The 11,789-nt window shown below is 37.2% G+C and overlaps 2 protein-coding genes across 2 annotated transcripts; one reads left to right on the top strand and one right to left on the bottom strand.

The window, feature by feature from the left end:
• Window positions 1-442: 442 nt before the first annotated feature.
• Window positions 443-4,669, bottom strand: LOC144640739 (F-box only protein 8-like; the record flags this gene model as incomplete). Its single annotated transcript, XM_078499821.1, has 4 exons — window positions 4,230-4,669; window positions 3,241-3,292; window positions 2,325-2,399; window positions 443-561 (listed from the first exon to the last, which is right to left on the bottom strand). Coding segments are annotated over exons 1-4 (437 nt in total), but the record flags the coding sequence as incomplete, so codon positions are not given.
• A 579-nt stretch (window positions 4,670-5,248) lies between these two features.
• Window positions 5,249-11,444, top strand: LOC144640740 (centrosomal protein of 135 kDa-like; the record flags this gene model as incomplete). Its single annotated transcript, XM_078499823.1, has 6 exons — window positions 5,249-6,244; window positions 7,810-7,938; window positions 9,132-9,347; window positions 9,844-9,909; window positions 10,666-10,816; window positions 11,371-11,444. Coding segments are annotated over exons 1-6 (1,326 nt in total), but the record flags the coding sequence as incomplete, so codon positions are not given.
• Window positions 11,445-11,789: the final 345 nt, after the last annotated feature.

Genomic DNA, 11,789 nt, shown 5'->3' with positions numbered 1-11,789 from the left:
ATGGTGGAGATGAATAGGTTTTTCGTTTTTTTTTATCTATCTAGCTCAGTTGGTAGAGCACCGGACTGCTGTGCAGGAGGTCGTGGTTTCGAACACCAGACCGGACCAACACTCAGGGTCTTAAAATAACTGAGGAGAATGTGCTGCCTTTGTAATTACATCTGCAAATCGTTAGACATAGGTCGTACGAATGTTTCCGAACATTTTCCGAAAATTTCCGAAGATTGCCAAGGAAGATCCAAAGATGTTTTGACTTAAAATCGATTAACTTTGGTTCATTATTGAAACAGGGCAAACTTGTCATAAAACGTTTTGAAATCGATATCTCCACATGTGAAAATAACATGTTATTCTCACATGTGAAAATATGATTTTTTTCAGCGGGAGAAATCCTAGTATTTTACTCTAGTTATATTATATATTATTGTTATTGTTGCCTTACCTCGTATCAAGATATTCTCTGACTGACTTTCCATAAAGTGCTCCAGTGCAGTTGATAAATTTTGCTATTTCTACAACAGAGTCCTCCAAAACATTGTGTCTCACTAAATAAATTGTTCCCTGAAACAACAAGCAAACAAACAAAATATTGATTAATTCTCTTGTTTTGCTTAATAAAAAATCATGGTCATACTGTTATTATGGGTTAGAGACTGTTGTGAGTGTTTTGGCGTAGCCAAGTGCAGTATTGAAAATTTCTTGTTCATTGTGAGGCCAGCAAGTGCGTGTATTTGTAAACAAAACACAAACGCACAGACTCTAACCCTTTTAATATACCATCTGAGTACACTGCAAGCGATCATCAACTTAACAAACTTCAAACAATAATGTTTAAAAATAAGAAGTGTAGTAGTACATAATCACATGGGATTAAATCAATAATATAAATATCACAAATAAGCCGTACAGAAATAAAGCTTAAAATGGTTCATGAAATCGTTCATCAGCTGTGGTCGTTCATAAATACAGTCAGCAAGAAGCAACAAGCAAGTCAATCGCACACAAAAATGTATTAATTGAGCTGCAGTTTACCTTTGAACATGAATGCACGATTTTTTGTGTGTTATCAATTGTCAATACTGTTCTGTCGAAGTTTGCTGACAACAGGTAAAGCAAGATCATGTGATCTATTTTAACCAATTGCGCGCTTAATTTTGGACAGTGAACGAAGATAATTGTATATTTATATTGAGTAATTACCTCTACTTTGATTGATAATATATGGAATTAGTTGTCAAATTTAGAATGACACATGAAAATACATGTTGTGGTTCAGTTTTACCCTTGGTACAATCTGATGTTTTCCTTTGTCTTAAATACTCACTGTCATACACACTGTATATAACCATACACCAGAAAAAAAAAAAAGAAAAAAAAATGCACCAAGGGTGAAACTGAACCACAACATGTACAACATCTTGAATATGACACATTAGACTTGACTAGTGAAAAAAAAAACCATATACAACATCAATCTTTTGCATGATAAAGTGGTTTGGATTTTTCAAATCTTTAGTGTTAATCACAAGTAACGTTGGGGAGGCGTGGTGGCCTAATAGTTAGTGCGCTGGACTTCCGATCGAGGCTTGAGCCCTGGCCAGGGCGCTGCATTGTGTTCTTGGGCAAGACACAACTCTCACAGTGCCTCTCTCCACCCAGGTGTATAAATGCTAAAGGTAGCCCTGCGATGGACTACAGTGTAGCATCCCATTCATGGGGGGAGTAGAAATACTCCTAGTCACTTCATGCTATGGAAATCAGGATAAGCTCCGTCCTGATGGGCCACTAGGCTTGTATGCAAACTTTATCTCTCCCCCCAAGGGAGGGGGGTACTTGGAATTTCAAGTGATGGGGATGATGGAAGGATTTTTTTCGGATTGAAATTTTTGATTCCAGATATTTTTGGGTAGGAAAATTTGGCAAGTATTTTTTTGTGTGGCTTGATTTAAGTAGGGATTTTTTTGGGGTATTAAAAACAGTCTCAATATTTGTGGTAGTGCCTTGACCGCATAGTTCTGCGAATAAAGTACAAACACTGAACGTGTTTCTAATGTTGTTTTTTTGTGTTATATCTTCAGATCATTCCCCCTTTCTGAAAAATTTAGTCGGTCAGAAATTCGGCATGGAATTTTTGGGGCATTGATGTTTGGTCCAGGGATTTTTTTGAGTTTTGTTGGAAGCCCTAGGGATTTTTTCTGGGTCTTGATTTTTGTCACCCATTCAATCATCCCTGTCACTTGGAATCCCGAGTACCCACCCCCTGGGGCTTTCCCTTTACTACAAGTAACGTTAATAAACTGATGAAGAAAAAACAGTTTACTAACCTGATGTGGGTCAAAATTGAAGAGGCATGTCCCCTCGTCTAACAACATATAAAGCTCCTTGAAGGAGATCTTACCCTAGATGAACAAGAATACAGTTAATTCCTTATAACTCGAACCTGTGATAACTTGAACTTTCTGCTAACTTTAACCTTTTTCGGTTCCCTTTCAGGACATTTTCTTACTAATTTTACCTACATTGTATATAACTAGAACCCTCGGTACCTAAAGAACAGCTTAAAAAAATATTTTGCCAGCAATGGACAACAAAACTAAAAAAACTCTCTAAAAATGGACCATCATCACACCTTTTTGAAGTTACCATTTTTTGGTTGTTTTTTGGGTGATTTGGACATATCTACAAATCTGTAGATTAAAATGTGGTTATAATAATGAAAATAGGCATTCTTTGGAATAATATCTTGTCATTTGTAGATCTATGAAAAGAAGTTTTGAACAAGACTGCTTAGAACTGGGTGTGCCAGATTGGACTCTTTTAAGGTATCTTGGAGACCTTAAGGGCCAATTAACACCATGCAACTTTCTTGCATGCGACAAGCTTACGACAGGCCTACAACATGACTTAGGACCACTTACACACATGCATCTCTGTCATAAAGATGTGGTAGCTTGATTTACATGTACTGTACAGGACGTGATTGCTGTTGTCGTGGCGTAAGCATGTAATATGCACTTATCTTTGGCAAAGTCATACCATCCAATCCACCCCAAAGTGAACCATTCCATGCTGGAATGTCAGATTCACTGCTGAACACAGTTTTAGTTTTGGAGATAACTTTTGTAGCAAAGTGATTATTTCAAGACTTTTTATCACCATTACTTTAAGAAACAAGACAAAAGTTGTAAATAATAAAGATGGTAGATTTTTTTTTTTTTTTTTTTTTTTTTTTACATGTACCTTATGTTTCCTGTTATAAGCTGTGGCATAACCCCAAGTGGCTTTTGAAAGGCTGAAAAAATAAATAGAGAGACTTGATTAGCTTTCTGTTGGAAAAAATTATTCATTTTCCTACTGTGTCTCATTTATTATTCATGAATATAATTTTTAATTCTCCAGACTCTTGGTTACCAAGAAATTCCAACAAAAACAGGCAAATTAACAAGGTTCATAATTGTGTCAATTAGAAAATAACCTTTTGCAAGAAGTAAGATAGTAAGCCCATACTAAATGTTTAACCAATGCTTACACTGTATGAAAGAAGCCAACTTTTTCCAGGTCAAATGCATCAGACTCACACAGTGGGACACAACAACGTCTGAAGATTTCCCAAGACTCTCGAAGAAGTGTTTCAAAGATTCCAATGTTTGAAATTGGATGCGAAACACTCTTATCCCTAGGTATTTACTCTCAATAATTGAGAATAATTTTTCAAAAGCTGACCTTGATTTACATGTAAGAAATATATTTTTCTCTTAAGTGTCAGAATCAAATTTATATTATTTTTCTCAGAAATGGCTTATATGCATTTCACAAGCTCAAATGTGTGAGCTGGGCATGAAAAATTGGACTGTGTACGTGAGTTGGGCAGAAATCGGAAGTTTCAGATGGCTCACTTTCGTGTTGTACGTGAGGGATGACAGGTCTAAATTGCTCAATGTTGACCCATCTCTTTGTACATGTCATGGCAAACCAAATTTTGGTTGTCCGCATAAATGCCACAGGAGAAAAACAGGAAAATATTGTTTTAAAATGCATGGATGCCTAAGAATTGTAGTGCCTGGTGCTTAAACAAACAGACTTCACTTACATTAATTAACATAAGCTTAACATGACACATTAGGGCTTGAATAGTAATACAGTTTCAATTAAAATGTCTGAAGCAGCCGCAACGCGCCTTTCAAGAAGAAAAGCAAATATCAAAGGAAAGGAAATGAAGTATGTAGTACCTTTGCCACAGGAGTTCATTGTCAGCTAGATGTTTCCAAACGCAGGCAGCGAGACATAGATCTGTCGCGTTTAAGTGTGAGAGAACACTCACGGCGACCTCTGGAGGAAAGTTACTCAGATCTGGAAATGTTTCCAGCTGGAGATTTCGGCTTCTACGACTCCGAGGGACTATAGACTGCAGTTGGCCCATGCGATCAGAACTACATAATCCTGTATCGAGACTTGGCCGATGGCTCGGGATTCTGAAGAACCCGTCGTGCCGTTTTCACAGAACGAACACTTTAAATTTTAAAAGTACATCTTGCTGTACTCAGCCAAAACCCATCTTGTTTTGATCACAACAAATGACATCGTGCAGTGTGACGTGGCTACGCAAGTGCGCGTGCTCAATATGTAAGACTGCTGGTTGGTATGCTCGTCTCATTGAAAAAACAAATCATTTCTGAAAATATCTCAAAAATCTCTTAAATAAGATCAGCTGGCCAGGCAATATTTATGATCTAGAAATATTAGCTCTTTTACAGCTTACCTTCTTGTGATGGAAAAATAATTTGTATTGCATGTAATTTTTTTGCGTCAATAATAATGCATGAATAAAAAGGCTGCTCGCATTGCGAATTGCATATAAAACTTTAGCTGGAATTTGGAAATGCAACTTTAATTTAGTTATCCACATTTGGACCCCCAAAATATAACAATTATTGGAAAAAAAATATTATGATATCTGGTGACGTAGAAAATACCAATGTTATATTTTTAAATGATCAGATCTAGACAGTTGAACTACTAATGATGGGATTCGAAAAACAATAGAAGAAGACTGTTGTATAAAATTTATTTTTTTTTAATTGGCCAGTAAGTACTATTTCAAATTCAAAAAGACAAATGTATTTACTAAACTTTTCAACTACTAAAATTGAATTTAAAATTCCTAACCACTTAGATTAAATCCCATTTTACTCCACAAGAAATAAAATAAGTAATAAAAAAACCTTTTTATATTACTTTTTTTAATGATTATCATTATTACTTCCTTTGAAATTTTACAGAACCAGCTTGGCCCTTTTTTTAGTGAATATTTAACTTTTTTCTTCAATGATATCGATTGAAAAGTAAATTCTCTTTAGGTCGTAAAATAAACAGAGGCAAATTTGAAAGTCACGCATGCGTTCTTGCGCGGTTGTCAGGACGCTGTCTTTGAACCCGCGAACAGTCAATTAGCAGTAACGGTTTTCCTCTGAAGATGAATTTTTTACAAAAATATCCATGATTTCGGTCGAAATTTTAAAAGAGCTGAATAGAGTAGTCATTGGAGTGTCCAAAAATGACGGAACGAAAATTCACTACGCTCAGGAAGCGCTTAGATCAGCTTGGTTACAGACAAGCTCTTGGAATCGAATCTGTGCCTCTTGTGGAGAAGCTGTTTAGCGATCTTGTTCACACAACAGAAAGCTTAAAAAATCTTAAACTTCAAGTAGGCAAGCAGGAGAAAGAAAGGACAGTATACGAGGATAATGTGGAACCGTACAGAAGCGATAATGCAAAGCTGGTTAAAGAAAACAACGAGCTTCATTTACAGCTCATAAAACTACGAGAAGAAACTGACCAAATTATCAGGGATCTTAAAACCAGCGTTCGAAAGCTAGAGCACGAAAATGCGGACCTGAAATTTCTAAATACACAATATGTACATAAAGTTAAGGCTTTGGAGAAGGAAAACAAAGCAAAAACCGACAGAATACAGGACTTGCAGGAGAAAAATCTGCATGCTGTCGTGGAAACTCCTGGCGGTCGAAGGAAGCAAATACCGCTCCGTCGTCAGCGAATGGATATCGAAAGCACAGTTTCTCCTGCTCGGGATCTGACCGGCAAAACAGATGATTTGCAGGATCCTTATGTCGCCGACTTGTTAAGTGTGGCTGATACTAGAATAGAAGAATTACAGGCTCAAGTGTCGCAACTTCAAGATGAAAAGTCGAGTACTGAAAGACGAAACAAAAGTCTGCGAAAACAGGTAAATTCTCGAGTAACTTCCGGTAAAATTGCAGCAATTGAAATCCAAAATAATAATAAAATACTGTCATCTAGAGGTAAAATAAGCTTAATATTGCCACATTTTTAGACCTTTATTGTTCCTTTATCCACAATTTCTGTTCTTAACTAATAATTTTTGTAAGCATAATTATTTTCATTTGTATATATTTTTTTATCAAAGCCTATTCAATGCAAGTTGTAAATTGAATTGCCACTATCTTGCTAGAAGTTACACCTTTTCAATGCGTGGTTGTGTAACATGATAATTTCAAATTCTACAATTATTTTTGCACGCCATTAGCAATATTAAACCAGAATCACCCATAACATTGTAAGCCAACTTTAATTAAAATTTTCCTTTTTGACAGTTTCCCAATCAAAATTATCATAATTTTTTTTGCTGATAAATAAAGCAAGTTGAAATTTATCTTAATTGAAAGCTTACTTAAGGTCACCTGCAATTTTGTTCCAAAATTAATTATATCTGCTCATCCCAGATAGGTGCTTGAAGGAAATATTTACATAACCCAGGGTGTGTTATTTTCAAAAGAATATGTTAGGGTTAGGTGGCAAAAAATAATGTATGCAGAATATAACACCTCTAGAATTCTGTATCTATTTTAATTTTAAAGAAATTTTTTCTGAACCAGCCAGTTCATGTGAGAAAGCTGATAATAGCGACCTTCAGATTGGAGTACGAGTACGAGATTGAGTATGAACTTACAAATTTTTTTAAACCAAATTCATGTGCCTCATATACATGTAATCACTTATCACACCAATTTTATTCTTAATGTTTACCGGTATTTAAGTGTTATAGTCAGCAACAGGGAAGAGTTATAGTTTGGGGGATAGGTAATAAATGTGTCGAAATTCCAAAGTCATTCTTGTACTCGATCTTGTACTCGAAGTCAAATTTGAAGGTCGCTAATTTAACACGAATTACATGCAGGCAGAGCTTGCTGTATGTGCCTGATTGCAAACCCCTGCCTGGTCTATACTGTATTTAGCATTTTTATTACATGTCGGCTTGGTGTATACATTAACTTTAATTGAAGGGATGCATGGTAAACATATTTTAAGAGTTCAAAAACTTCCAAGTTTCATTAGAAAATAAAATACAATGCTTTGCGAGTTGCAGGGGATTCTTCATCCAATTCTTCATCCAAGGAAAATGGAACTGGCCAACATCTTCTCCTAGTGACTCAGAATTTTATCTGAAAATGGCACTTTAGAGAGACGAAATCTAAAAATTTTCCGTGGGGAGAATGACCCAGACCCTCCCCCCCTTTAGAGGCGCAAGCCTTTGGTGCTTGTATTAATATCAGAAATGGTCATCCTGATTTTCCCTGGATCTGCACTTGCTAAAGGCTGTTGAATTACTGTTAACCTTAACATGTATCTGGCACATCTAAAGGCAACTGGTAATTTGGCAGAAGTGCCGGTAAAGATGAATTCAAACACAGTGCTCAATGCTTTATTATTAGAATTATTTTAAATGGTGTTACCGGTAATAAATGTTTTTAATAAAAATTGTCTTCTTAGGTGGAAACTCGTGACAAAGAAATTGAAAGACTGAACAGGCTGTTGGATGGAGGTCGGCCTGTTGAGGCAGTCCTTAGAGAGGGCAAGAAAGACAGTAGTGAAAGGGTTGTTGCACACCTTAATGTTCAGGTAATGTTATATACCATACATGTATTTGCACTCCCCTTCTCTCTGTCTCTTGTAGGAGGCAGGGTGGCTTAATGGTTAGTGTGCTGGACTCCATATCAAGTGGTCTTGACCCAGTTGTTCAAAGGGCAGATAATGCTATCCACCAGATAAATCACTATCCAGTGGATAGCATAGTATGTTTTGTTAGCATTTATCCACTGGCAACCCTCCAAGTTTATTTTTTTTCCTTAGTGGCCATTTGGCCACCGACTGCGCTCAAGCTGATCACCAGTGAAAAATTTTAGTCACTAAATAAAGCTCACGCCTTTTAATCCTTCTTTTCAAATTTAGTCGTCATGCTGGTGACTTCGGTTCCAATTTAGTCGTCAGCTCCAAAATTTTAGTCGCCATGGCGACTAAAATGGTCTTAACTTGGAGGGTTGACTGGATAGCGATTTATTCGGTGAATGGCGTTATCCGCCCTTCGAACAACTGGGCCCTGGGTTTGAGCCCTGACTGGGGGACTGCTTTGTATTCTAAGTCAGGCAAATCAGCAGGTTTAATGCTGGGGGTACCCTGCAATTGACTAGCATCCCATCCAGGGAGGAGTAGAATTATAGTACTTCTAGTCACTGAGCAATGAACTTTTGTGCGAGCATTCTGAGCAGATTTTTTTTTTTACTTTATTGACATACAAAATAATACCAAATAATTATACAACAGTTAATAAAATAAAAGGTAGCAAAAACAATCTTAATATACATACAACTAGACTATCTAAGATACGACAGGTTTAAGTTTACATTTAAAAAGCGGTAATTTTGGATTTACGTTGTATCGGCTAAAAAAAAAAAGGAAAAAAAGAACAAGGAAAATCATGAGAAGATCTATACGTAAATAATTAAATAAATGAAAAGAGTTAATAAATGAAATTCTTCCACTTCCTATTTAATTCGTCCAGCTGTTTATTTTTAATGGCAATTTGCCTTAAGGTATCAATCCTGATACTTAAGAAAGGGGGAAAGCTGTCAAAATATATAGAAGAATCGTCTTGAAAGCAGCAGAATATAAAGTACTTAGCGGCAAGTGTGACACAATTTAAGAGATCTTTGAGCTGAGTGTTGTTGCATTCTGAGCAGATGCCTAATTTTGTGAGCACTACAAAATTTTGAGGGACCATTCATGACCCATTATATTTTTGATTGATTTGACAGGTGGATTATCTGCAACAGGCCAATCACGATTTAGAAAAGCAATTAAAGGATACAATAGACCAGCAAGTTGACGCCACTAGGCTAGCCAATGACCTTGAAGCAAAGAATGCCGAACTCCTTCTAGAGCTTAAAGATATCAACAGACTGTCCAAACAAGTAGAAGAGGATAAGGAGAGAGATGTCAATATTGTGCGATCAGAGTTGGTGGAGTCTAAGGTTTGGCTAAGTGTAAATGCTCCTTGAATTAATGAATGCTGCCAGCATGAAGATTCTCCCCTTTTTTCAGCACCACAAATGTTTCTTCTAGGATCCTCATGAGTTTTTGCCCTTGGCAATGTTGTAAAGATTGCATTTTAGAGTATTTCTTATTAATATTATACATTTACGGTCCTGATCTTCCAACCCTCCCCTCTTCTCAGCCTATTATCTTACTGGTCTTTCACCCTCCTCTCCTCCCCTCCCATGCTCATACAGCATGACCAGTAAGAATGGCAGACTCAAACGCTGCACCCTTACCCTCCCCAAAGCCTCCTTGCATGCTTCCATCCTCCTCTCCCAGTCCTACCCTCCATTTCTGCACATGCCAATCTTCATCAACCCCTCCTAGCAGGTTGGCAGTATGGGTGAACTAATGACAAAAAAGTAAAACCACGGGGATTTTTGGCCCGCACTTACCTCAGGCTTCCCAGTAAATAATGATTTTTTTTTTCAGGCTGTGCTAAAGAACCTACAACACCAAGAAGGTGTCCACAGAACTGAAATACAGGAGCTTAGAAAGGTGGATTTATTATGATAATAGTACATTATAAAGGTGGAAATAACAGGTGGACACAGATTGGCAGTTTGTACTGAAAGGACTGTTATGTCTGGCTCACAAATTTATATATCTAAGAATTGTTTGAAAGGCATGTGTTTGGCTGAGTTGGGAAAAGACCGAAAATGCCAAGTTATAAGCCCCATAGTTAAAAGCCCATCACCATCAGCCTGTCAACCAAAATTCCCCCCCCCGGATATAGGCCCTCCCATCCAACCTTTCTACAGTATATCAACTTACTAATGTCCTCACAGAACATTCAAGTCTTCAAATGGAAATGGGTAATGAATATGTTTGCAAGAGAGTGCTTGCAAATGTTTAATCAGAGTGGCGTTGTCAGATCATTTCCAACTAGTTTTTAATGCTGCATATAAGCCCCGCTGGATGTAAGCTATTCCAGTAATAGGCCCACCCCGTCTTACAACCCTTTCGAGGTTGTCTAAGCCCAGGGCTTGTAAGCGGCATTTTACGGTCTGGCCAATCACAAAGGACACAGGCAATCCAGTAAAACAATCAAAATTCGAAGCAAATACATGTAGCTGCCGCAAAGCGCGGGAAAAAGTGTGTGAGTGAGTAACGATTGGTTTTGGTTTTACTTCCGATTGGTCGAGAAAGTAGTGCGCGTTTTTTATGAAACAAAACCAGAGCAACTCTATTATATTTGACATATGATAATCATAAGGTATGGTGAATCTACAAGTACACTGTCTTTGACTCTAGGAGCGTCAGCGTCTTATGGAAGAAAATGAGCGTCTGGCTGTGATAACGGATAACGCCGAACACGACGTTAGACATGTGACGGAATTACTGGATAAATCAGACAAGGAGAGAAAACGTCTGTCTGACAGGAACGCACAGCTCACTATAAACGGTATGAAGTGTGGTTTCCTTTCCTTTCCTTTTTTTTTTTTTTTTTTGATTGGGGAGGGGTATTTTCAAGAGACCGTTTATTGAGGAAAAGTTGCAAGTTAATCCTGCCAGAAGGAGAATTAAAAAAAAAAAGATTAAAAGTAAGTTAGCATTTTCGAAGCCAAGTGGCCAAACAGACCAGCCCTTTATGTAACTCCTGTTTCCGTAGCATGAAGCGATTAGGGCCTAGTTGTTTAACGGGTGGCTAACGCTATCCACCGGATAAATCACTATCCAGTGGATAACTGCTGACAAAACATACTACGCTACCCAGTGGATAGTGATTTATCCGGTGGATAATGTTATTCATTCTTTGAGTATTGTTATTTTCCCGTCCTCAGAGACGCACTGTGTGAGTAGTGTCTCGCCCAAGAATGCCCTCTCCTAGGTTGCAACCTTGTTTTCTCTCGCGCGGAAACCATAAGGACACCGCGACACCCAGCTGAAAAAGTATCATGATAAACTGCTTATACACACTTTGAAATGTTAACAGTATTTTGTTTTGTTTTAATTCAGAACGGGAGCTTGTCATGGATCTTGAAAGACTTAAGTTAGCCAAGTCTGCGAAGCCCAAGAAAAGTCGAGATAAGGTAATTGCGGTTTTTACTTCTTAATTTTACAAAAAAATCGTTAATTTTTCACATAAGATTAACCGGAGGAAATCCAACAATTAACACGGTTCACTCATACTCCCATAAAAATTAAAGGTACTATACTCCCAAATTTCCTGTAAAAAGAACATTTAGCAAATTAAACTTATTCGTTTTAACAAACACACTTTTGTACGTCCTTACCCTACGTTGCCATTCGTTAAGTTTTAAGAAGATTTTTTCAAAATCTTTTTCTTACATTTCAGCCCTCTTCGATATAACAGGCTTTTATTAATTCCCTTCATATTTTTCGCTTAACAAAATATTAAGCAGTATCTTAAATAA

This window comes from Oculina patagonica, unplaced genomic scaffold (assembly GCF_052425735.1).
Source record: "Oculina patagonica isolate OP01 unplaced genomic scaffold, crgOcupat unplaced441, whole genome shotgun sequence".
NCBI classification, from domain to species: domain Eukaryota; kingdom Metazoa; phylum Cnidaria; class Anthozoa; order Scleractinia; family Oculinidae; genus Oculina; species Oculina patagonica.
The sequence above is the reverse complement of the archived record's forward strand: the minus strand, read 5'-3'. Positions and strand labels throughout refer to the sequence as shown.